Source organism: Gigantopelta aegis, chromosome 4, assembly GCF_016097555.1.
Source record: "Gigantopelta aegis isolate Gae_Host chromosome 4, Gae_host_genome, whole genome shotgun sequence".
NCBI lineage: Eukaryota > Metazoa > Mollusca > Gastropoda > Neomphalida > Peltospiridae > Gigantopelta > Gigantopelta aegis.
Genome location: NC_054702.1, coordinates 7607325 through 7634124, shown reverse-complemented (window position 1 = coordinate 7634124; position 26800 = coordinate 7607325). Strand labels below are relative to the sequence as shown.

Here is a 26800-nt window from a genome sequence, read left to right as displayed (position 1 = left end):
GGTCCGTTGTTGTATCTGTGTTAACTGTAATAAACACTATACTGATGTTCTGTGTGCCGGGTCCGCTGTTGTATCTGTGTTAAGTGTAATAAACACTATACTGACGTTCTGTGTGCCGGGTCCGTTGTTGTATCTGTGTTAAGTGTAATAAACACCATACTGACGTTCTGTTTGCAGGTTCCGTTGTTGTATCTGTGTTAAGTGTAATAAACACCATACTGACATTCTGTGTGCCGGGTCCGCTGTTGTATCTGTGTTAAGTGTAATAAACACCATACTGACGTTCTGTGTGCCGGGTCCGTTGTTGTATCTGTGTTAACTGTAATAAACACTATACTGACGTTCTGTGTGCCGGGTCCGCTGTTGTATCTGTGTTAACTGTAATAAACACTATACTGACGTTCTGTGTGCCGGGTCCGTTGTTGTATCTGTGTTAAGTGTAATAAACACCATACTGACGTTCTGTTTGCAGGTTCCGTTGTTGTATCTGTGTTAAGTGTAATAAACACCATACTGACGTTCTGTGTGCCGGGTCCGTTGTTGTATCTGTGTTAAGTGTAATAAACACCATACTGACGTTCTGTGTGCCGGGTCCGTTGTTGTATCTGTGTTAACTGTAATAAACACTATACTGACGTTCTGTGTGCCGGGTCCGCTGTTGTATCTGTGTTAAGTGTAATAAACACCATACTGACGTTCTGTGTGCCGGGTCCGTTGTTGTAACTGTGTTAAGTGTAATAAACACCATACTGACGTTCTGTGTGCCGGGTCCGTTGTTGTATCTGTGTTAAGTGTAATAAACACCATACTGACGTTCTGTGTGCCGGGTCCGTTGTTGTATCTGTGTTAACTGTAATAAACACTATACTGACGTTCTGTGTGCCGGGTCCGCTGTTGTATCTGTGTTAAGTGTAATAAACACCATACTGACGTTCTGTGTGCCGCGTCCGTTGTTGTATCTGTGTTAAGTGTAATAAACACCATACTGACGTTCTGTTTGCAGGTTCCGTTGTTGTATCTGTGTTAAGTGTAATAAACACCATACTGACGTTCTGTGTGCCGGGTCCGTTGTTGTATCTGTGTTAAGTGTAATAAACACCATACTGACGTTCTGTGTGCCGGGTCCGTTGTTGTATCTGTGTTAACTGTAATAAACACTATACTGACGTTCTGTGTGCCGGGTCCGCTGTTGTATCTGTGTTAAGTGTAATAAACACCATACTGACGTTCTGTGTGCATGTTCCGCTGTTGTATCTGTGTTAAGTGTAATACACACCATACTGACGTTCTGTTTGCAGGTTCCGCTGTTGTATCTGTGTTAAGTGTAATAAACACCATACTGACGTTCTGTTTGCAGGTTCCGCTGTTGTATCTGTGTTAAGTGTAATAAACACCATACTGACGTTCTGTTTGCAGGTTCCGCTGTTGTATCTGTGTTAAGTGTAATAAACACCATACTGACGTTCTGTGTGCAGGTTCCGGTGTTGTATCTGTGTTAAGTGTAATAAACACCATACTGACGTTCTGTGTGCAGGTTCCGTTGTTGTATCTGTGTTAAGTGTAATAAACACCATACTGACGTTCTGTTTGCAGGTTCCGTTGTTGTATCTGTGTTAAGTGTAATAAACACCATACTGACGTTCTGTTTGCAGGTTCCATTGCTGTATCTGATAGGCAGTGTCTTCCTCAACTTCAAACTGCTGTGGGACCCACTGAGAGTTCTGATCTCCAGTCATGCTCAGGGGCTGGAGAAAAGTGCATTCTGGGAGGTCTATTGTGAACATCTCGTCAACGGTGCTAGCATGGCAGGTAGGGTGTAGTGTTTTGTCCATCTTGACAAATTGGGTTAATTTGAAAAGGATAAATCTATACTGCTAGCATGGCAGGTAGGGTGTAGTGTTTTGTTTATCTTGACAAATTGGGTTAATTTGAAAAGGATAAATCAAGAGTGTGTTTTTGAAAATTCAAAAAAAATTCAAACCCCGATGAATGTAAACGAAATAACATACTTACTAATGATAATACGAAAAGTGCATAATTTATTTTGAATTATTTTTGGTCCATAAATAACACTCGTTAATACAAAGTACCAATATAAAATGACTACCTGACAACGTAATTTTTATGTTCATCGAGAAATGAACAAACTCTCATTGCTATGGCTGGACCAATGGGATGATGTTTTATTGTAATGAATGTAACAGAAATTGAATTATTAACTTTTGATCATGGTATCATATTTTATAGAAAAGAGTTATGAAGGCAGTCGATTACAGACAGTGTCAGACTCCAACAAGTCAGTGTGTAGTGACTCAAACCACACGTGTGTGTCCGGCTTGTTCAACCAGCAGACGGCAGGGAGTGTCGACACAGACAGTCGCCCGGACTTCACAAACTTCCGTCTGCAGCTGTGGAAGTCCATGCATCTCTTCTCAGACAAGTGCGAGCCCAAATCAAGAGAGATCTCTCCTTTGTTCATTCGCTTCCTCAGGTTTGTGGCTTTCAGATAGATTCATGTATGACTTGTGGAATTGTTTTGAATATTGAAATAGATTCGTGCAGAAATGAAGTATATCTTGACTTGTGGAATTGTTTTGAATAGTGGGATAGATTCGTGCAGAAATGAAGTATATCCTGACTTGTGGAATTGTTTTGATTATTGAGATAGATTTGTGCTAGACTGAGGTATATTGGACTTGTGGAATTTTTTTGAATATTGAGATAGACTTAGGTATAACTTATGTATGGTTATAGAGTGAATGTTACAAAACATCTCTGTTCAAATAGGCACTGACTATTAATTTACTCCAAATATATGTATACAATTTTTTTTAAAGTGATGATATATTACCATCATAATATATTGTATACAACTGTCACATAATGAACTGTTTAATGTAAAACAGCCAAATGTTTTTTTTTTTAGCAATGAGTATTTTCCATCAGATTTAAGTGTTGCTCCAACACAGAATATTTCTGATCGTGGATTGGACGAATCACAGGAAGTTGAAGAAGACGTGGATGGAGATCAGTCAGAAGAGGATGTGACATCACATCCTGTCAAGTCTGGTGACAGGACCACAAAGAGAAAAGGAGTTACAAAGTAAGACTGTAATTGGTTGTACATTAAATCTTCATAGTTTTGAGGGTTTTTTCTTCAGAATATAGCAATCCTCCAAATTCACTTTTCTATGAGTCATAATTGCATATTTATCTTTCAATCCAATCAGAGGGAACTATAGGTTTTTGTCTGTCTGTGTCTGTTTGTCCGTCTGTCCATCTATCTGTCTATCCCACATATAGTTTTCTGAACTTTTTTCGCAATACCTCAAGACATTGAGCTGACATTTTGTGAATAGCTTTATCATGTAGAATTACACATCAAAGTTTCATGGGGTTTTACCCAGTTTTGGACAGAGTTATGGCCCTTGAACTTAGGAAATATGAAAATTTGTTGGGCCTTAAAGGGGACATTTATTGCTGTAGCAGTACTCTCAAAATGCTAGTATACTTTATATGGCCTTATGTGTAACAATATTTTATTAAAAACATTTGTTGTGGGTTCTTCTCTGCATAATTGTATTATTTTAAAGATTTATTTCACTTACATTATATGTATTTATTTATGTTATGATTATTGTGTATTTTTCAGATCTCTGCTTGTACATCTTGAATTATTCTCCAAGTTTAAAAATCCCAAATCTTTGTACCTGGAACCAGAGCTAAACAAATATTACTTTGAGGTAAATTGATTTATTACCATTCATTTATTTATTTATTTATTTATTTAAGGCACATAAATGTTTCAACCTGTCAGTTACTTATTAGTGCCATCAGAAATTAGTGAGGACTGCTGCATTATAATACTGGATGATACATTACAGAGGATATATTTCAGAGACTTGATCACCATATTAATGGATATATTAAATTTAAGATAAACTTACTTGGCCGAATTTACGAAGCCTGTTTTTCTTAACCGCAGGTGTTTAGGCACAATGAATCTATGTAGTTACACGTGTGTAAGTCAGGTGTTTAGGCACAATGAATGTATGTAGTTACACGCGTGTAAGACAGGTGTTTAGGCACAATGAATGTATGTAGTTACACGCGTGTACGTCAGGTGTTTAGGCACAATGAATGTATGTAGTTACACGCGTGTAAGTCAGGTGTTTAGGCACAATGAATGTATGAAGTTACACGCGTGTAAGTCAGGTGTTTAGGCACAGTGAATGTATGAAATTACACGCGTGTAAGATAGGTGTTTAGGCACAGTGAATGTATGTAGTTACACGCGTGTAACACAGGTGTTTAGGCACAATGAATGTATGTAGTTACACGCGTGTAACAGGTGTTTAGGCACAATGAATGTATGTAGTTACACGCGTGTAACACAAGTGTTTAGGCACAATGAATGTATGTAGTTACACGCGTGTAAGACAGGTGTTTAGGCACAATGAATGTATGTAGTTACACGCGTGTAACACAGGTGTTTAGGCACAATGAATGTATGTAGTTACACGCGTGTAACAGGTGTTTAGGCACAATGAATGTACGTAGTTACACTCGTGTAAGACAGGTGTTTAGGCACAATGAATGTACGTAGTTACACGCGTGTAAGACAGGTGTTTAGGCACAGTGAATGTACGTAGTTACACGCGTGTAAGACAGGTGTTTAGGCACAATGAATGTACGTAGTTACACGCGTGTAAGACAGGTGTTTAGGCACAATGAATGTACGTAGTTACACGCGTGTAAGACAGGTGTTTAGGCACAATGAATGTACGTAGTTACACGCGTGTAAGACAGGTGTTTAGGCACAATGAATGTACGTAGTTACATGTGTAAGTAAAAAACAGGCTTTGTAAATTTGGCCCACTTTGATTTTAATGTCATAAAATGTCAGTGTTTTGGTCACATAAAACAATGTGATAAATGTTCTCCAATTTTAATCTGGAATAGTATGTTATAAAAATTAACAACATTTCCAAGAATAATAAACTAAAGACATAAGAGCTAATGAAAGTCGTAAGCATTTTTCCAGAATTTCCTGTTTCAACACTACTTAAAAACTGTTCCTGATTTTGTCCTTGATAGAAATGTTTGCAATAAGCCCATATTTTTAAAGACGTTTAGTTCAAGGTTGAATTTTTGTGTTCAGCTCCATTTCTCACAAACTGTAAATCGATTTTATTTCAGTTTGTGCAGCACAAGAACAATGATGTACAAAAGATGGCATTCCAGTGTTTAATGACATACAAGCCTGCATATCTTGTGCCATACCGGTTAGTTTGTCTACCAATAACATATTCACTTCCTAAGAAAACGAAATTCCTAAATTTAACATTCATTTATTTGGTATAAAGCATATTGTCATTGTGTGTGTCCATTTGTACAGAATTCCTTATTCTACCCAAATATGCAAATGATTGAGATAATTAGATGAAGTTTTATATTATTAATAAGTTTTTTTACTTTTTAATCTCAATGCCCCTTTTTGTCTCTCCTTTGAATTTAGTCTAATTTTTTCATCTGGCAGATCCTTTCTACTTCCTTTACAGTCCACCTCTGTATTTCTGATTTCTCATCTGTTCATCACTATGTTTATAATTCATCTTTTCACTGTAACATTGGAATAAATGATTCATTTATGTACTAAAAGTAAAGGTATATTATTCGTTGCTTGTTGCAGTGAGAACTTCCTGCGCATTCTTGATGATAAGACGTTTAAAGAAGAGATTGTCTTGTTCAGCATTGATGAAGAGTCCAGCATTATCAAAACTGAACACCGAAACGAATTACTCACAGTTCTTATGGGGTATGTATTATCAAGACTGAACATGAAAAGAATTACTAACAGTTCTTATGGGGTATGTATTAATAAGACTGAACATGAAAAGAATTACTCACCGTTCTTATGGGGTATGTATTATCAAGACTGAACACGAAAGAATTACTCACTTTTCTTATGGGTATGTATTATCAAGACTGAACACGAAAAGAATTACTCACAGTTCTTATGGGTATGTATTATCAAGACTGAACATGAAAAGAATTATTCAAGTTCTTATGGGATATGTATTAATAAGACTGAACAGGAATTACTCACAGTTCTGTTGGGGTATGTATGCTTTTGCGTCCTGGATTTCATTACTTAAGTTTGATTCATGTCTCAATTTAATTCAGTTACCTAAATTTCTTTGTTACCCAAGTTTGATTCAGTAACTCGTGTTTGATTCAGTTACTTGAGTTACCCGAGTTTGATTCAGTTACTTGACTGATTCAGTTATCCAAGTTTGATCCAATTATTTAAGTTTGATTCAATTGTTTAAGTTTGATTGAGTTACTTATGTTTGATTCAGTTACCCAGGTTTAAATCAGGGCTAGTTCTGGGTGAGCAGAACATTTCACCATACAATCTATTTAAACTTAAAACATTACTCAAATCCAATTATTTTCTAAAAATTAACAATTATTACATGAAATATATCCTCAAATTAAAATCAAATTCACCAATTGTTTGGTGAATTTAGCAAGTGCCAGAGCTAGGCCTGGACTCTAATACAGCTTTAGCAGAATAGGTACAGTGGAATTAACATTTCAGACACTTTCAAGTAAATACAACATAAAAATTAAATATGTTTAATATCATAACTTTCAAGTGTTATGTTTTGGGTTTGCCTGTAGTTTAGGATTCTATTTACCTGTAGTTTAGGATTCTGTTTGCCTGTATTTTAGGATTCTGTTTGCCTGCATTTTAGGATTCTGTTTGCCTGCATTTTAGGATTCTGTTTGCCTGTATTTTAGGATTCTGTTTGGGCGGATGCAGAGCAAGGCTGGGAAGGACACGACTGGCCGTGCGAAGAGCAGCGTGCGCCAGTCTATTGTGTTCCGCTTCCTTGCTGGCTGCTCCATGGACGAACTTCACACGTTTCTCGACCTCGTCTTCAAGCCATGTCAACAGTTGATTACAGGTATTTCAACACTTTCTCTATATAGTGAGAGAAGAAACCTGTTCGTGCCACATATCCTACTATAGAATAGCAGCAAGTGATCTTTCATACACAGTTTACCAAAGAGAGACATGCAGGGTTTAAGCTGAACCTAACAGGATAAAAATCTTACTGATAGGTCCACTAAGGGTGTTTGATCCTAGGACCCGTCATGCTTCAGATAATAATAAGGGGCATGAGGTACAGTTCAGTAATACTGTCAAACTGCTAGTTTCATTGTACTAGAACTGTAGAGGTGTAGAGGTATAGTACCCAAACAGTTCCTTTGGTTGTTTTCTGCAGGATCAAACTCCTCACTGGATCCATCTTTTGATTGTTTTTTTCCCTATCCCATCTCAGTGCACCACAACTAGTTTATCCAAGGCCATGGTATGTGAGGTCCTGTTGAAAAATGCATGTAAAAGATCTCTTACTGCTTTTGGGAAAAGACCACATGTCAGGATTATACATTGAGTAGCCAGTTATTAATTAATGTGGATGCTCTAGTTGAGTTGTTAAAAACACACTATGTTTGGGTTGTTTTCAGCTGATCCTTGTACCATGATTGACGACATTAAGAACACGCTGAACCTTCAGGAGGTGATGCCGCTACGCAGGATGAAAGGGTGAGAGTTGATGAGATTGTCACAGTTTATCATCATCATTTAAATTGCCAGAATCCTAAAAAGACTTCTTTCAAATTCATAATCCCATGTTGCACAATGTAAAACATGAACTTTGTTAATTAATCTTGGCAGTTACTTATATTTCTGTATTTTTTGCAAGAAAAGTATTAAATTCAAACCTTGTAAATATGTATTTCACATATTAGTTCGCGTCTCTCTGTCTGTCTGTCTGTCTGTCTGTCTGTCCGTCCATCTGTATCTCTATTGACTGTCTGTCTGTCTTGTCTCTCTTTGTCTGTCCAGCTGACCCACATATAGTTTACTGAACTTTTGTTGTTGTTGCAATGTCTCAAGATCCTGAGCTTTATCATGTACTGTTACAATTTGACCTTCATAGTGATTTACCAATTTCTTTTATATGACCCTTAAACTTAAAGATAATTGTTTTTATTAGGCATGGTAGGGAACATTTATTGCCTTGGCAGTCCTCTCCGAATTCTTGTTTATAATTGTGTATTATTCATTTTCTATACTAGGGAAGTGGGTTGCAGCTGAGGGTATTTCTCTTATAATGATTTTGCATCAGTATATTTATTTGCACAAGTTTGTGAATGACTTTTTCTTAGACAGTCTGCTAGAACTTGTTTGATAGTCAATACCACTTCTATAAAAATGTATATATCCTTCAAAGATATGTGATTTGTATAGGCCTAATTTGCAAAGTTAAATAATTTAGATTGTATGTGAGCTGAAAAATATATACAATAAATGTGTTTATTATTTTGTTTTCAGAATATTGAACACAATGGCTGTGATAACCAACAAACTGGGTCATATGATCGAGAGTTATCTCCCGTCTCTGTTGCGCATCATCGTTGGTCTGGCATCAACCTGTGCATTATGCCTGGAGAAACGGGAAGAGGTTAAATCCAGTGCTGTTATTTCACTGAAGATTGTTCGACGTCTCGCTTCTGCAAGGATTATAAGTGTAAGTTTTATTATACTGTTGTTCTACTCATTTGTCTTCTCTTATTCCTAACAAACTATTGGAAAAGTTATGTTCCATATGTGTACACAGACATTTTCATTTATGGCAGAGGTTAAGACAAAAATATTACGAATACATTTTTACAGTTATGTATGTGTATTTGTGTGTGTGTGTCACCCTCGTGTTCGTTCCTTCAGTTCCGTAATATAAATATAAACTTGAAACAGAAAAATGATAACAGGTTGCTGATAGTTGACGACACAATACATTGGTTTAGTGTTTATGAGGTTCACTAGGTCATTACGAATAGTTTAGTAGTCTTGTATGCTTATTAGACCCCTACTGGTCCATTTGGTGGGTACTAAAGGTTTCATCTGGTGGGTACTAAAGGTTTCATCTGGTGGGTTCTAAAGGTTTCATTTGGTGGGTACTAAAGGTTTCATTTGGTGGGTACTAAAGGTTTCATTTGGTGGGTACTAAAGGTTTCATTTGGTGGGTACTAAAGGTTTCATCTCCATCAAACTGTCCGTCCGTTCATCCATCCGCCATCTATCTGTCTGTCCGTTCATCCATCCGTCATCTGTCTGTCCGTCCGTTCATCCATCCGCCATCTATCTGTCCGTTCATCCATCCGTCATCTGTCTGTCGTCCGTTCATCCATCCGCCATCTGTCTGTCCGTCCGTTCATCCATCCGCCATCTGTCTGTCCGTCCGTTCATCCATCCGTCATCTGTCTGTCCGTCCGTTCATCCATCCCTCATCTGTCTGTCCGTCCGTTCATCCATCCACCATCTGTCTGTCCGTCCGTTCATCCATCCACCATCTGTCTGTCTGTCCGTTCATCCATCCACCATCTGTCTGTCTGTCCGTTCATCCATCCGCCATCTGTCTGTCTGTCCGTTCATCCATCCGCCATCTGTCTGTCTGTCCGTTCATCCATCCGCCATCTGTCTGTCTGTCCGTTCATCCATCCGCCATCTGTCTGTCTGTCCGTTCATCCATCCGCCATCTGTCTGTCTGTCCGTTCATCCATCCGCCATCTGTCTGTCTGTCCGTTCATCCATCCGCCATCTGTCTGTCTGTCCATTCATCCATCCGCCATCTATCTGTCTGTCCGTCTGTCCCATATATATTTTGCAGCCATAGTTTTTCAATGCCTCAAGATATTGAACTGAAATTGTATGATGTTTTACAAATATTTGTGTTTTCAGTTTTTTGATGAGTTTGATAACTATCCGTTCAGCAGTGAAGAGATAGATGCAGTCTTTCAAGCCTTCGTTTGGCCTCAGGTAAAACAAAACTTAATACATGTTCTGTCAGTAACATCCTGCAGTAATTAACATGTTATTAATTTCGGTAAATCAGAACATTTGAGGTTAAGATGGCACCAGGTGTTAAGTATGTAACTAAGTCATTAGACCTTAGTTATTAACAAGTGTTAACAAATTTTCATTTATTAAAGTTTTTTTATTATTAAATTACACATTATTTACAACTTTTTGCTTTAATTATCTATTTTGGAAAATCCATTATGTTTCTGATCATCCTGTTTATGCAAAATACAAAAGGTACATACCCTACAGTTAGTGACTTCACCTGATTAATTTAAATATTATCCGTTATTAATATTTTTCTTAAAAATATATATTTCTTACATTACTTTTATTCAATTATTTGAGGATTTTGTTGTCTTAAAAGATACAGTAATTTATTTTGGATGAGATCCCTATAAGAATTGTTTTGATGTGTCTTTTAAAATTTCCAGTTGTCAAAACTTCCCTTTGAGGGCGTGTACAGTCCCACACCACTGATGAAACTGTTTGAAGTTTGGAGCAAGAACTCAAAGTAAGTTCCTGTTCATAAGAAACTCATTCATGTAGTTCTACATGAAATTTAAGTACAGTAATTTTTCATTCACATCCAATAATGTTTTATTATTTCACCATAAAATTATACAGTAGACAATATACAATATAGAATTGATACATATTGATAAAATAAATATATAAGATTAAAATAGATGATGCATTATAAAAGTGTCTCATATGTATTAATATAATTATAAATATTAACATGATAATTAATATTGATTTTTGATGGTTTCATGGCATATTGTTGTTGCAAAGATTTTTTTGCATTCTTCATTAGTGTTGAGGTTTACATCATTAATGTAGGCTACTATTTTAAAGAAAATGTAGTTAACAAAATAACATAAAGTTCGTAAGTAGATAAATGTCTTGCAGATTCCAGCCACTTTTAGCCATGTGCGACCCTGCAAATCCAGAGTTGTCCCCCTTGTCGAGTGTTCTGGTATTGCTGAACTCGAAGGACACTTCACACAGTGTGACAGAGTTCATCCTGACACTTGTAGAAAATCTCCTACACGAGGATGATGCCGTGGAAAACTCCGCTCCTTCACCCTGGACCGACAAGTTACCTAGCAAAGTTTTGAAAGATCTCGACTTCAGTCAATCAGGTTTTGTATGGTCAAAGTATAATTCAGAGATTAAATAGAAGATTGTAATTGAGTTACCAGTTATTATCAAATTTACATACCAAGTGTAATAATGTTCATTTGTCATAAGCTTTAGCAAGTGACAAGTGAATATTATTTCATGAGGGACATAAATTTAATAATAACATGTATCGAGTTTGTTATTCTATTAATTAACACAGTTTTTTCTTTTTTTAAAAGCCTTTATTTTCTATATACGTACACATACGTATAGGCCTATGTATATAGAAACGATGTAAACCACTTTATATGCTGTTCTGAGTATTCCAATAACTTTGTATTTCAATCTCATTCACAGATACTTTTTAATAACCAAAGTTCTATTTATTCTGTTAAAAAATCTGAAATGATTTGCATTAAACTAACATTTTATTACAATTTAAACAATAAAACTATATGATGTCATTGTGTGTTTGCCAAACCGTGATGACGTATTGTAAATTCAAAATTGTTTTCAAGTATCATATTAGTTTGTTTTGTTTTTCCTTCAATTTTAAGATATCTAGTACTTAAATAAGACAAAATCATAGATGTTTTATAAAACAATTTATCCTATAACTTACCCATGATATCCATGTGATAAACCCATGTAATAATTTACTTTATTAACCCGGTTAATAATGGTATGCAAATCTGCAAGATCTCTAGGTAATTTGTTGCTGTGGATGGGTCATTTGCTTACAAGCCAACAAGACCTGTGTACCTGAGGGCAATGTTTTCAAAGATTTGTTTAAAATGCATCAAACTAATCTATGCTAATCGTGATGACGTCATATTATCGATGGCGGCAACTTTAGTACTGTGATTTACTAAAAAAGTAATTAGAATGTTATGTTAGAAGTGTTACAGGATAAATAGAATTTGCTACAAATACCGATTAACATCGGTTGATGTTTTCCATATTAAAAAATACTTGTGACGAATCCTCTATTTATTATATACCTATTCCATCTTATAATAATAAAGACATTTTAAAACTGTAATAAATTTATTTTGTATCACACATGTGCGATCTGGACTGGAACTTTTAAATTGAGAATTTCCTTTTTATTTTTACTGGCGTTAGCGCCTTTTATTTACTGACATCATATATGATTTAAAAATTAAGTCACATCATATTTGAAACATTACACAAAGCTGCCACAGGGTAAGATTCTTAACGTTAAGTAAATCTATGAAAGGAGTTTTGATCATAGATTTAACAAAGTGTTACGACGTTAAATTAAAAGCCATTTTTGTAAAACATAAAAAAAGATATGTAATAAATACAGAACTTCACATATGTTTTCACTTCCTATTTATTGCACAAATTTATTTTGTGAAAGAACATACCACTTGACTGCTATATGGTCTCATGGTATATATTCTTGTGCAAAATAAACTCGTGCAATAAATAGGAAGTGCAAACAACGTATGTGAAGTTCTGTATATATATTCTTTACATTATGCTCATGCAATGTGTGTACGTAAAATAGTGATGAGATTTTAAGATAAAACATTAAAATAGTTCAAACTGTTTTTGACTTCAGACAATGACAGGAAGTCGGTCGGTGCTTGTCTCGTCCTGCCTCACGTTCCTGTCATCCTGACCTACTTGAAGAAAGCCGTCTCCTCGCTCAAGTCAAAGGCCAAGGACCAAAAACAAGGATCCTACACGGGGCTCAAAATTCTGGCCAAGTATGTTTGCTTATGTATTATTTTAGCATCGGATCTATCAGGTTTTCTTTCTTTTTAATTAAAAAAACCCACTTTAAAGTAGAGTTTCCACCCCTGCAATTAAGAAAATGTCCACGGCAAAAAAACATGCCATTGAAAAAAATATATACATAGTCCCAAGCAAGGGTGGGGAAAAGCCCTTTTTTTCTGGTCTGGGACCGATTCTCGATCTCCGAGACCGAAATTATTTTTTTAAAACGCGCGTTTGCCGGTCCCACTTTTGTCATTCTTGTCGATCCGAAGCACCTGTCCATTTCTATTACTGAAACAAATTCCTATCAGTCAAGCGGACCGGCCAGCCCAGACATCGGTATCTCGTGCATGATTTAAAATAATAAATAAATAGTGGTCAATAGTGGTCTGGTGTTTCAGACGTTTGTGATTTTAAAGTCTGCCTAAGTATATCGCCAGTCACTGAAGTCGGACCTACAGTAGGCTACACATTTGTCAAAGTCGCTGAGTCGGTCAAGAGATTACACAGACATTAACGATAGCACCATTCTTGGTTTAGAGAGCCATCAATGTATTACACTCCAATTAAAACAAAGGACCCAAAATTTGCAACTGGTTACAATCAACATCTGTCAACACCTGTGTACGGAGCTCTGTCGGGTCGAGTGTCCTAGTCCGAAGCAAGAGGCTTTTGTGCAATACAAACTGCTTAAAATAACATGAAATAAAATGAAATAATCTATAAATGTATTTATTGTTGACTGTTCAATGTAGTGTATCCAATAATTATAAAGGATTTTAAAATTAACAAAAGGTTTCCACCTTTTTTTTAACAAGTGGGAGTAAGCAGAACAGCTACATGTACTGTTATGTCAAGAGCCAGTCGAGGTTAAATTTCATCCAATCAGTGATGACATTATTACTCTCTTTGTCTAAACGTGCTAGGTTAGGCTGTCAAATGCTTCAACGGTGCCATCTTTTATTAATTTTCACGATACAGTACTGAATACTCGTACTTTTTATACATACTTTTATTCCTTTTTTATATTATTTATTTTATTATGTAAAATATATACAATTTGTGGGGGTTTTCACTGATCATATGTGATTAATATATATATTTTTTAATCCCCCCCCCCGGTTGTGACGACATCAAGTAGGACCGATTGACAATTTTATTTTTCCCCACCCCTGGTCCCAAGATAAAAAAGTGCCACGGAGAATTAAAATTTCCACTGCATTGCCGATTGCCATATAAAGCTGTTTTGGTGAAAACGTTTACTCTTAATTTACATGGTTATTATACATATTCTGGCATTATTGAGCTTGTATTTTGATTGACACTAGGGCTTCTAGAATTTTTTTAAAATCCATTAACCGTGGGATCACTGAATTTCAAAATCCACTTTTAAAACTTTTTACTAGCTCCACCGTAAAAAACACTCGCCACGGGCGTCGAGGTACTGTATTCTAGAAGCCCTGTGACACTTATTTTTTATGTCTATTTTTCATGTATTATTAAGACATGGTGTCACTGATTATTTTATTTCAGAGTGAGCCAGTTTGCCACTGATGATGAACAGTGTTCCACACTTTGTTCACTTCTATTCCCATTTCTTGATGTAAAAATTAAAAAAGGACAAGTAAGTATTTCACTTTTTTTATAGGCATTAAAAATTTTAACATTTTCCAGAGTTTCAGATTATATACAGAACTACCTGATAACTAGTCTTAAGTTTTACTTTGATGAAAGGTTCACTGTAACCATTTATTTTCTAAAAATCCTACAAAGTTTTCAGATTCTTATTTTTATATGGGAGCAGTGATTCTTCTTTCAGTCTCGTGTGTCAAAAATATGTGGTGACAGTGGGTATCTTGTTTCAGTTATAAAAATTAACATAAATAGTGGAAGTGTGTTTCTTGTCAGCCAAGTGTCATGAGTTACTTTACATATATACTCAACAATGAAAGTTTAGCAAATATCTTTTATGACGTCTAAATTAGCCATGGTTGAATAAACTTAAAAGAAAACCAGGTCCTCCTGTTGTGTTAAGGCAAAGGTTGATGAGTTTATGTTGTTTGTAAATGGTAAACATTTCAGATGTGAATACTAATTAATAAAAATAGGTTCATTTATAAATGTTATGCCATTTCTTTTGACATTAGCTAAACTTTTGTTTTCTTTAATTCACTAAACCGTTTTAAAATCAAGTTAAATGTATATAAGTGAGTCAGTTTAAAGGATTAAAATTTAATCTTGATAATAATGGCGTAATAGTAAAAATAACCGTACAATTTTTATTAAGTGATGTTTTTTAAAACTATTTCAGAAGGTTGAGGAAAACATCTTGCAGAGCATTTTAAATCTAGTTAGTTCTGTCCTGAAGCCTGAGCAGTTTTACAGGTAGGTTTGGGTTATCCCCCTTTGATGAGTAGCTGTTTTCATTTGGTGCTCGTGAATATCGTGAATTCACAAGTTCCAAATAGTGAACACAACTTCACCAAGTTGGAGAGCGTTCAGGCGATTTATAGACAATCTGCATTGTAACTCTAGTCTGATACATCCCAACTCATAATTGCACGAATGATTTGTGCTTGTTCCGCTATTTCTTTCACAAGTTGTGAAGATTGCGACAAAAAATCCTACCCCAGTTCAGAGGTTGTGTTTACAGGTTATTTTGCCAAATGAATGCTCTTCCCAACTTGTGATTTGGGAAATATTATATTCACCACTTATAATGAACGCAGCATTAATTGTAGTTTTACACAAAAGTTTGAATTATCTCCCTGTTCATTATTACAGTTTTAAGTAACAAGTTTCTTCCATCAATCACAAGATTAACTAATGTCTCGGTTACTGTATGTTGAGTACCAACCATGGGTTTTCAAATTTCATTAGTTTGTTTTTGTTCCAGTTAACTGCTATGCGTTTATGATGAGCTAAATTATTACACATTGTAATTGAAACTATTACGTTAAATTTTTTTCAGGCCAGTAGCAAAGCTGTTTTCAGTGATTACTGTTCGTCAGTCAAGGATTTTAGTCTGTGACATTTTCAAGGTAGGAATATCCATAAATATACTATGTTTTTTTAATCCGATATTGTCAAATAATTCACGACAACATATTAAACATAAAATGTTTATCATAAATTTCAAATTAATATGTCTGTATTTGAAATACAATAGACATTTTTAATTCTTATATTATTTGTTTATTTACTTTTGTATTTGTTTTTAGACTATTGGCAGAAGAGTTGAGAAATATGAACAAGTTGCTGATTGGGTGGAAAAGGTAATCATATTTTTAAGTTTACGGTGATGGTTTTGTTGATATTAAGTCATGGATGTAGGAAAGTGCCAAAAAGTAGGGGGTGGGTGGGGTGGGGGTCAAACACACACACATATATGTATAAATATATAAAATCCATTGCTGTGCTACAAATGTTTATTTTTTTTATCATCCAGTAAAGGCTGGCACTATAATTTGGGATATCTCCTGCAATATTTTTTGCAGGAGATATCTCTTCTTTTGTTATGTTACTGTATGTTTCAGTGCTAAACCTATCATTAGAGATGTCACGCCTCTGTCGTTAAACTAGTAAAAGAATCTACCGCTGCCAAATATAGTGACATTCAACACAAAATTACTGACATTGTTTACAGTTGTCGCAAATGAAAAGAATGATAATGGATGATAAAAACAATACCCCCTCATGTCTTGTGATTTCATACTTTTATCAACTCATGCTGATAAATTATGATATCACAAGACACTCGGGGAGTAACCTGTATTAAACTGCCAAATAAAGTCACTTGTGGAATAGATGTTAAGCCATTGTCTTTAGACTGGTAGTTGTTGTGTTTTTATCCCAGTACTGACCATTGCATAGCAGCAGCAGGTTTCCTCTCTCATTATCTGTGTGGTTATTAACAATATGTCTAACAACATAAAATCATTTTTTAAATGTGTGGAGTGCATCATTAAATAAAACATTCCTTCCTTCCTTCGCAGTACTGACTCCCATGGACATTAACTTTTAACAGCTCATTAGGGAGGTGTAAGACCACTATATCAACTTCTGACTAATAGCTAACAGTCCAAATAGCTGAGGTGTCTGCCCAAGAAAGCGTGCTTGAACTTTAATTGGTTATATGCACTAAAATGAAGTCACTTGTGTAAATATTGTTTATATATAATAGCTCTTTATGCTATTAACCCTTTCACCCGTATATCTCATAGTGTTCATTCTCTTGAGGTGATCTGCTTCACAGAGTTGTATGATAATAAAGATGTGTTGTTTTCCAGTTAAATGCGTGGGACAAACGTCGCACCGAGGAGCCCGACTACACCGTGCGATTAGAGACGTTCCGGGCCATCAACCAGTTCATGGGTCAGATGGAGGCTCTCGACATCGAGTTCTTCCTTCCCATCATGCACAACTGCTGCCATTTTATTCTGACAGTAATAATTTCTTTATTGTGTCAGATCATTTAGTTTGAACTTGTAAAAAAAAATATATAAATGAGGTTTTTTTTTTAAACTGAGCAGTCTTATAGTCTCAAGTAATTTGAGGCAGATTAGGTTAATTTTTTCAACTTGATTAAGTTTCTTAGCTTTTCATTTGGGTTTTCATATACAAATTTGATTAATTTTGATTCTATACTATCATGTGTATGAGGAAATGGATATACATATATTCTTTGCTGCTTTTTGTTGTAAGTAGGCTAAATGTCTGCAGTAGGTTTTCTTTCACATTCTCTAAATAACCATATTTTAAACTGGGAAATTGTTTTTTTGCGTTATTCGCTCTCAACCTCAGGTTGTGAAATTTATATGCCAGCATTATTTTCTATGTTTAATTAGAATAGGCTTAAGGTGATGTCAGTCATTTGCAAAATTTACACATTGCTAACGTGCGTATTCATGAATAAAACATTTCACAATATTAATGTGGTTTACAGTATATTAGACTGCAGATAGCCATTGTTTCAATATGTCGAGGTATCGTTAAACATACCTTCTCTTCCTTTATTTGCCAGGTTGATGACCTGTCACTGCGTGACAACTCGACATACAGCCTGACGACGATCCTGTCACAGTTCACGCGACTTGGATATGATCAGAACGTCTTCCGGGAACTCGTCTCCCAGGGCCTGCTGGTCCAGGTGAAGTCCGGACTTCACAGCAAGAACGAGGTCAGAATTACACCAGTTCCGCTACAAGTCACAGAACACTAGACCAGTGAATATGAGGCTTATTTTAATTCACTTGTATTTAACTTTACAGAGCTTAAGTGTTTTTACTTTGAAGTTATAATGAACTAATTTGAACATGGATCCATCCTTATAAGTTTGTTTTGTGTAATGACACCACTAGAGCACATTGATTTATTAAGCATCAGCTATTGAATGTCAAACATTTAGTAATTCTGACATAGTCTTAGACCAAAAACCCGCTACATTTTTTTTCATTAGTAGCAAAGGGTCTTTTATATACACTATCCCACAGACAGGAAAGCACCATCCTTATAAGTGACTTTAGAAAAATCTCCATACTTAAAATGCACACTATTTGTTTGAGTGAGACTTTATTAAAACACTGAATCTTGTTTTGAATAGCTAACTCTTTCTAATACATGCAGCTTATGGCAGCCATCTTCAATACTATAATTTATGTTATTTTTAGCTAGCTAGTATTTTGGTGTATTTTGATGAACTATACAGTAGCACATAATTTTCACACTAAAAAAAGTCTTTGTTCAAGATATACAATCAAATATATTTCATCAAGAAGCATTGTTGAAGTTGAGAAAGTATATTTTACACTTGATGTGTTTCTTTTATTTTCAGAGTGTTCGTCATGAGTTTTTCACTCTGTTGGGAACTCTTGTGAAGACATTTGCAGACAACTCAACATTTGAGGGTTTGATAGTTTTACGTGATGTCGACCCTGACACAGATTTCTTTGAAAATATCCGACACATACAGGTGAGTTTTCATTCAGGTTATTATTATTGCTGTAGCTTTCAGTGAATAATTTTTCAAAAATGACTGCAATTAATGCTGCAGGGATTATTTTGACCGAGTAAATGTTTTGTGTGTATATTCTTCAGTGACTTAATTTCTTGTGTTTTAAAGGGACAGACCCTAGTTTTTAAACACTAAGGTATATTGTTTCACCTAGACCCTAGTTTTTAAACACTAAGGCATATTGTTTCACCTAGACCCTAGTTTTTAAACACTAAGGTATATTGTTTCACCTAGACCCTAGTTTTTAAACACTAAGGCATATTGTTTCACCTAGACCCTAGTTTTTAAACACTAAGGTATATTGTTTCACCTAGACCCTAGTTTTTAAACACTAAGGTATATTGTTTCACCTAGACCCTAGTTTTTAAACACTAAGGTATATTTTTCACACAGACCCTAGTTTTTAAACACTAAGGTATATTTTTCACACAGACCCTAGTTTTTAAACACTAAGGTATATTGTTTCACCTAGACCCTAGTTTTTAAACACTAAGGTATATTGTTTCACCTAGACCCTAGTTTTTAAACACTAAGGTATATTGTTTCACCTAGACCCTAGTTTTTAAACACTAAGGTATATTGTTTCACAGACCCTAGTTTTTAAACACTAAGGTATATTGTTTCACCTAGACCCTAGTTTTTAAACACTAAGGTATATTGTTTCACCTAGACCCTAGTTTTTAAACACTAAGGTATATTTTTCACACAGACCCTAGTTTTTAAACACTAAGGTATATTTTTCACACAGACCCTAGTTTTTAAACACTAAGGTATATTTTTCACCTAGACCCTAGTTTTTAAACACTAAGGTATATTTTTCACACAGACCCTAGTTTTTAAACACTAAGGTATATTTTTCACACAGACCCTAGTTTTTAAACACTAAGGTATATTTTTCACACAGACCCTAGTTTTTAAACACTAAGGTATATTGTTTCACACAGACCCTAGTTTTTAAACACTAAGGTATATTGTTTCACACAGACCCTAGTTTTTAAACACTAAGGTATATTGTTTCACCTAGACCCTAGTTTTTAAACACTAAGGTATATTTTTCACCTAGACCCTAGTTTTTAAACACTAAGGTATATTGTTTCACCTAGACCCTAGTTTTTAAACACTAAGGTATATTTTTCACCTAGACCCTAGTTTTTAAACACTAAGGTATATTGTTTCACCTAGACCCTAGTTTTTAAACACTAAGGTATATTTTTCACCTAGACCCTAGTTTTTAAACACTAAGGTATATTGTTTCACCTAGACCCTAGTTTTTAAACACTAAGGTATATTGTTTCACAGACCCTAGTTTTTAAACACTAAGGTATATTGTTTCACCTAGACCCTAGTTTTTAAACACTAAGGTATATTTTTCACACAGACCCTAGTTTTTAAACACTAAGGTATATTTTTCACCTAGACCCTAGTTTTTAAACACTAAGGTATATTTTTCACACAGACCCTAGTTTTTAAACACTAAGGTATATTTTTCACACAGACCCTAGTTTTTAAACACTAAGGTATATTTTTCACACAGACCCTAGTTTTTAAACACTAAGGTATATTGTTTCACACAGACCCTAGTTTTTAAACACTAAGGTATATTATTTCACCTAGACCCTAGTTTTTAAACACTAAGGTATATTTTTCACCTAGACCCTAGTTTTTAAACACTAAGGTATATTGTTTCACCTAGACCCTAGTTTTTAAACACTAAGGTATATTTTTCACCTAGACCCTAGTTTTTAAACACTAAGGTATATTGTTTCACCTAGACCCTAGTTTTTAAACACTAAGGTATATTTTTCACCTAGACCCTAGTTTTTAAACACTAAGGTATATTTTTCACACAGACCCTAGTTTTTAAACACTAAGGTATATTGTTTCACCTAGACCCTAGTTTTTAAACACTAAGGTATATTTTTCACCTAGACCCTAGTTTTTAAACACTAAGGTATATTTTTCACACAGACCCTAGTTTTTAAACACTAAGGTATATTGTTTCACCTAGACCCTAGTTTTTAAACACTAAGGTATATTGTTTCACCTAGACCCTAGTTTTTAAACACTAAGGTATATTGTTTCACCTAGACCCTAGTTTTTAAACACTAAGGTATATTTTTCACCTAGACCCTAGTTTTTAAACACTAAGGTATATTGTTTCACCTAGACCCTAGTTTTTAAACACTAAGGTATATTTTTCACACAGACCCTAGTTTTTAAACACTAAGGTATATTGTTTCACCTAGACCCTAGTTTTTAAACACTAAGGTATATTGGTTCACCTAGACCCTAGTTTTTAAACACTAAGGTATATTGTTTCACCTAGACCCTAGTTTTTAAACACTAAGGTATATTTTTCACCTAGACCCTAGTTTTTAAACACTAAGGTATATTTTTCACCTAGACCCTAGTTTTTAAACACTAAGGTATATTGTTTCACCTAGACCCTAGTTTTTAAACACTAAGGTATATTTTTCACCTAGACCCTAGTTTTTAAACACTAAGGTATATTTTTCACACAGACCCTAGTTTTTAAACACTAAGGTATATTTTTCACCTAGACCCTAGTTTTTAAACACTAAGGTATATTTTTCACCTAGACCCTAGTTTTTAAACACTAAGGTATATTGTTTCACCTAGACCCTAGTTTTTAAACACTAAGGTATATTTTTCACACAGACCCTAGTTTTTAAACACTAAGGTATATTGTTTCACCTAGACCCTAGTTTTTAAACACTAAGGCATATTGTTTCACCTAGACCCTAGTTTTTAAACACTAAGGTATATTGTTTCACCTAGACCCTAGTTTTTAAACACTAAGGTATATTGTTTTACCTAGACCCTAGTTTTTAAACACTAAGGTATATTGTTTCACCTAGACCCTAGTTTTTAAACACTAAGGTATATTTTTCACACAGACCCTAGTTTTTAAACACTAAGGTATATTTTTCACCTAGACCCTAGTTTTTAAACACTAAGGTATATTGTTTCACCTAATCCCTAGTTTTTAAACACTAAGGTATATTTTTCACCTAGACCCTAGTTTTTAAACACTAAGGTATATTGTTTCACCTAGACCCTAGTTTTTAAACACTAAGGTATATTTTTCACCTAGACCCTAGTTTTTAAACACTAAGGTATATTGTTTCACCTAGACCCTAGTTTTTAAACACTAAGGTATATTTTTTACACAGACCCTAGTTTTTAAACACTAAGGTATATTGTTTCACCTAGACCCTAGTTTTTAAACACTAAGGTATATTTTTCACACAGACCCTAGTTTTTAAACACTAAGGTATATTTTTCACACAGACCCTAGTTTTTAAACACTAAGGTATATTTTTCACCTAGACCCTAGTTTTTAAACACTAAGGTATATTTTTCACCTAGACCCTAGTTTTTAAACACTAAGGTATATTTTTCACACAGACCCTAGTTTTTAAACACTAAGGTATATTTTTCACCTAGACCCTAGTTTTTAAACACTAAGGTATATTTTTCACACAGACCCTAGTTTTTAAACACTAAGGTATATTTTTCACACAGACCCTAGTTTTTAAACACTAAGGTATATTTTTCACCTAGACCCTAGTTTTTAAACACTAAGGTATATTGTTTCACCTAATCCCTAGTTTTTAAACACTAAGGTATATTTTTCACCTAGACCCTAGTTTTTAAACACTAAGGTATATTGTTTCACCTAGACCCTAGTTTTTAAACACTAAGGTATATTTTTCACCTAGACCCTAGTTTTTAAACACTAAGGTATATTGTTTCACCTAGACCCTAGTTTTTAAACACTAAGGTATATTTTTCACCTAGACCCTAATTTTTAAACACTAAGGTATATTTTTCACCTAGACCCTAGTTTTTAAACACTAAGGTATATTTTTCACACAGACCCTAGTTTTTAAACGCTAAGGTATATTTTTCACCTAGACCCTAGTTTCAACCCTTAAAAATGGTTTGGTTAATTTCCCAACATGTAACAAATTTGGATACAACAGAATGAAATGAGTCTGTGATGTTGAAATACCTTTTAAAATAGTCTAAAACACGACTACATAACCGTAACTTCTCGGACGCACCTGCGTTTTTAAAAATATGAAAAAATGCAGTTTGTGGTATTAGACACACCAGGATGACCAGAAACACTTCAGTTGTACGGAAATGAATAATCTAAACAATAAAATATAAGTAATGTTTGATTTCAGTTATCATAAACGGCTCTAATTGTGAAAAATATGCTGTAGTGTTTAAAAACTAGGGTCTGTCCCTTTAAGGAAACTGTTTGATTTAAATAATTTTGAAGATTGTCTGTATTCTATTTGCTTGACTTGTCATGTTAAAGGTCCACCGGCGGGCGAGAGCGCTGAGGAAACTGATGATGCTGTTAGAACACCACAGCTTCCGCCGAGAGATGATCATGTCGTACTTCTGGCCGATCGCCACGACTTTCATTCTTGACCCGATCTACGCAAAACTCTCCGTCCTCCATGACGCCGCGGTCCCACTCATTGGAGTCCTCTGTAGGCTGTTGCCATGGCAACTGTATTCCAGTCACCTCAAGTTTTTTCTTGGCTTGTTGCCAAAGAGGCTGGAAAGTCAGAAGCTGCTTGTAAGGTAAATGTCTACAGGACTACTGTTCATTCATTATTATGTCTAAGGGGTACAGCACTCGCTCGATGTGCGGTCAAGATGGGATCGATCCCCGTCGGTGGGCCCATTGGGCTATTTCTCGTTCCAGCCAGTGCACCACGACTGGTATGTCAAAGGCTGTGGTATGTACTACCCTGTCTGTGGGATGGTGCATATAAAACATCCCTTGCTGCTAATCAAAAAGAGTAGCCCATGAAGTGGCGACAACGGGTTTCCTCTCAATATCTGTGTGGTCCTTAACACCGTAAATACAATGTTGAGTGCGTCGTTAAATAAAACATTTCTTTTTTTTTCTCTCTTTTTATCATTACATCTAATTTTTCATTAACTTTTTAAAGTAGTGTAGATTATTGTCTCACTTTGATGAAGTAGAAAGGTGAGATATAGGTATTGCTTTTCTGGTGGCATTAAAGTTTAACATAAAAGTTTTATGTTTAGATCAGTTTTTCACAAAATATAAGTCCAATATCATTGAAACGTGGTTTATAGTTGTATAAGTTCGTTATAGTTAATGAAATGTTTTTTGATAGGTGAGCCATTTAATTCTTCAGAATTATTGTTATATACTGGGTAAGTTGTTTGATGTCGATAAAAAAATTAATATTATAACTTATTTTTCAAAAAATATTCTAATTTAAAAGTATTTTTATTGTTTCATTAAATGAACCTGTAATTATTTTCATAATTAAGATGGATTCAGAAAGTGAATGATTTAGATTTAATCTATACAAAGTCAGGTCTTGTAGGAAAAGAAAAGGAAAGGAATATAACAACACCTCAGCACATTTTAAACTATGGCTAATTGGTGTCTGAACATGACTATTTTAATGTTGGATAATTAAAGAGGAAACCTGCATCTGCCCCGGGTTGGGCCCCTGGCCTCTCAGAGGTCGAACTCCAGGGCAGACATGCTTGAAACCTCTGTGGTATAGGAACATGTTAAAAAGTTAGGGAATGGAAACCTGCTGCCACAACTCGACATACTCATGAATAGCAGCATGACCTTTTCCACACATGGCCTTTAATTTAGCGTTTGTGGGATACTGGCTGGGGTTGGGAAAACAAAACCCAATAGGTCCTCTGGGGTGATGAATTCTACAAGCCATCACACCTCATTTGAGTGCTTTACCACTGGACTACATCAGGACCCAGTCTTATCCACATATTGACTGTCAAGTGTGTGTGCAGTTTGTCTCTGATACAGCTGAAGGTGAAGGTTACGAATGTAGGTCAGTTGGTAGAGTATTCTCCTGAGGTGAAAGGGTTCAAGGCTCAAACCCCTTCGGTGGACTCTTTCTCTAATTATTTTCTTTTTTTTTAGATTAAACCAGTGCCCCATGATTGGTATGTATCAAAGGCCTTTGTATGTGCTGTCCTGTCTGTGAGGAAAGTTCATATAAAAGATTGTTTGCTACTAATGGAAACATACAGAGTTTTCCCTAAAGACTGTGGCCCGAATTTATGAAGCCTATTTTGTGTAAACCCAGGTGTTTAAGCATTGTATATGCATTTAGTTACATGCGTGTAAGTCATAAACCAGCTTTGTAAATTCAGCCCTTTGTGTCAGAATTACCAAATGTTTGCCACCCAATAGCAGATGATTAATTAATCAATCTGTTGTAGTGGTAGTGTTAAACAGAAAAATAAAAGAGTAAAAAGAATCTCAACTTGGTTATTTAATTATTGTGTGTTTTTAGAGTGATTGTCTCGATCCTGGATGCGTTTCACTTCGACCTGACTCAGTCTGGACATCACATGAGCAAGGCTCCTGCTGCTGTGCAGGACAAGATGGCTGAAGATCCAGGTTTGTCAGCTTTACACTGGACGTTTGTCAAGTTTTACAGTTAGAAACAACTCTTGTTCAATCAGGTCTAACAGAGAGGGCCTTGTATGTTGAATAATGTGTACACGGTCCTTTTGTAGATGATATATTTGTATGAAAGTAATTTATTCACAAATATTCAGTAATTTTAGTTTTAGTTCAGTATTTTATCACCTATTGATTTTGTATGATTATAAATTTTGCAAAACAAATTTATTGTAGAAGTTACACCAGATGAGATACCTGCAGACACTTCCACAATGGACGCTGCAGTCAAGGCTGATGAAGATGAAACGGACAGCAAAGACGAAGGAGGAAACACCACACAGAAATCTCTAACAGCGGGTGGAAAGCAGCTCTGTTCTAGTAACCTAGCAACGAAAATCCACGTCCAGATTCTTCATGTTATTATTCCACAACTTCACAAAGTCCTCACTCAGAAGGTAAGTAGTAAAGTCTATAGACCGAACCCATCTGTCAATTGCTGTTTGTATAAGATTTACACCTGGACATTAATTAAGCACCTACTGTATGGTATTGCAGCCACAAAGGCTCCTAGATGTGTTGTTAGTTGGAGTTTTTTTCATACGATAAATGTCACATGTCAGATGGACAAATAATGGATGACGTACGATGGATAACAGATGATGTACGTATAGAAAGTCAGTTTAAAAAATTGCCTCAATTATGTGTGTTCTTAAATAAGGTGAAGTTCAGTTTATTTCACCCGAGTTGCCCCTTAGTAAGATATTGAAAAATACAAAGTGTAAAATATAATATTAGGATTACAAGTAATAAAAAGCAAATTACTCTCAATTATTACTATTTCTGTGTTGACCAGGCGCGCAGTGACAGTGAGCACAAGTCCGTGAGATCGAAGTATGTTGAAGATGAGGAGATTCTACGAGTGCCACTCGCGCTGGCCATGGTGAAACTCCTCCAGAATCTACCGCACGGCTCGCTTGAGAGGAACCTGCCCGGGTAAGGCGTTCTGCTGTAAAATTATACTGTGGTCCTCAAATGGAACAAACTTTGAGTGTTTTGTCTGCAGCACCTTTGAATTTTTTACCATAATAAAGCAATGAATGAATGCTTAAGCATTGCTAAAACTAAATAAAATTAAAGTATAAATTTTATTTGATCTTCTGGAGAGAAGATGTCATGCTTTACAAATATACTTTGTTAATCAAAATGAACAAAAAGAGCAAGTTCTGCAGTACCTTTTAATTTTTGTCAACAATAAAATAGTGAATGAATGCTTACTAGGCATTACTCAAGCTAAATAAAATTTAAGTGTAGGTTTTGCAATACCTTTGAATGTTTATCAATATTAAAACAATCATTGGATGTTTAAGCACAACAAATTATACAGTGTTGCAGAAAAGAAATGTGTGATTGAATGTCGGTACTGTGGGACTAACTGCCAGTAACACAGTTAACTTCCTGACACTGGCTGGTGGTTTGCTTCCAGTCAGTTACTACCTGTTCTCTTAATTCT

The 26800-nt window shown here is 35.2% G+C and overlaps 1 protein-coding gene across 1 annotated transcript in view; it reads left to right on the top strand.

Moving 5' to 3' along the window:
- LOC121372601 (small subunit processome component 20 homolog) overlaps positions 1 to 26800 on the top strand; it is a 119808-nt gene that overhangs the window by 36143 nt on the left and 56865 nt on the right. The window contains exons 21-44 of the mRNA XM_041499014.1: positions 1653 to 1809; positions 2248 to 2491; positions 2927 to 3103; positions 3653 to 3743; positions 5200 to 5285; positions 5693 to 5818; positions 6808 to 6974; positions 7540 to 7618; positions 8411 to 8606; positions 9818 to 9895; positions 10372 to 10451; positions 10850 to 11082; positions 12651 to 12798; positions 14342 to 14432; positions 15120 to 15193; positions 15780 to 15849; positions 16030 to 16083; positions 17098 to 17253; positions 17832 to 17987; positions 18642 to 18779; positions 23173 to 23444; positions 25178 to 25284; positions 25525 to 25745; positions 26144 to 26283. Coding sequence (XP_041354948.1) covers positions 1653 to 1809; positions 2248 to 2491; positions 2927 to 3103; positions 3653 to 3743; positions 5200 to 5285; positions 5693 to 5818; positions 6808 to 6974; positions 7540 to 7618; positions 8411 to 8606; positions 9818 to 9895; positions 10372 to 10451; positions 10850 to 11082; positions 12651 to 12798; positions 14342 to 14432; positions 15120 to 15193; positions 15780 to 15849; positions 16030 to 16083; positions 17098 to 17253; positions 17832 to 17987; positions 18642 to 18779; positions 23173 to 23444; positions 25178 to 25284; positions 25525 to 25745; positions 26144 to 26283 — 3341 coding nt within the window. The remainder of the gene's footprint in view (positions 1 to 1652; positions 1810 to 2247; positions 2492 to 2926; positions 3104 to 3652; positions 3744 to 5199; positions 5286 to 5692; positions 5819 to 6807; positions 6975 to 7539; positions 7619 to 8410; positions 8607 to 9817; positions 9896 to 10371; positions 10452 to 10849; positions 11083 to 12650; positions 12799 to 14341; positions 14433 to 15119; positions 15194 to 15779; positions 15850 to 16029; positions 16084 to 17097; positions 17254 to 17831; positions 17988 to 18641; positions 18780 to 23172; positions 23445 to 25177; positions 25285 to 25524; positions 25746 to 26143; positions 26284 to 26800) is intronic.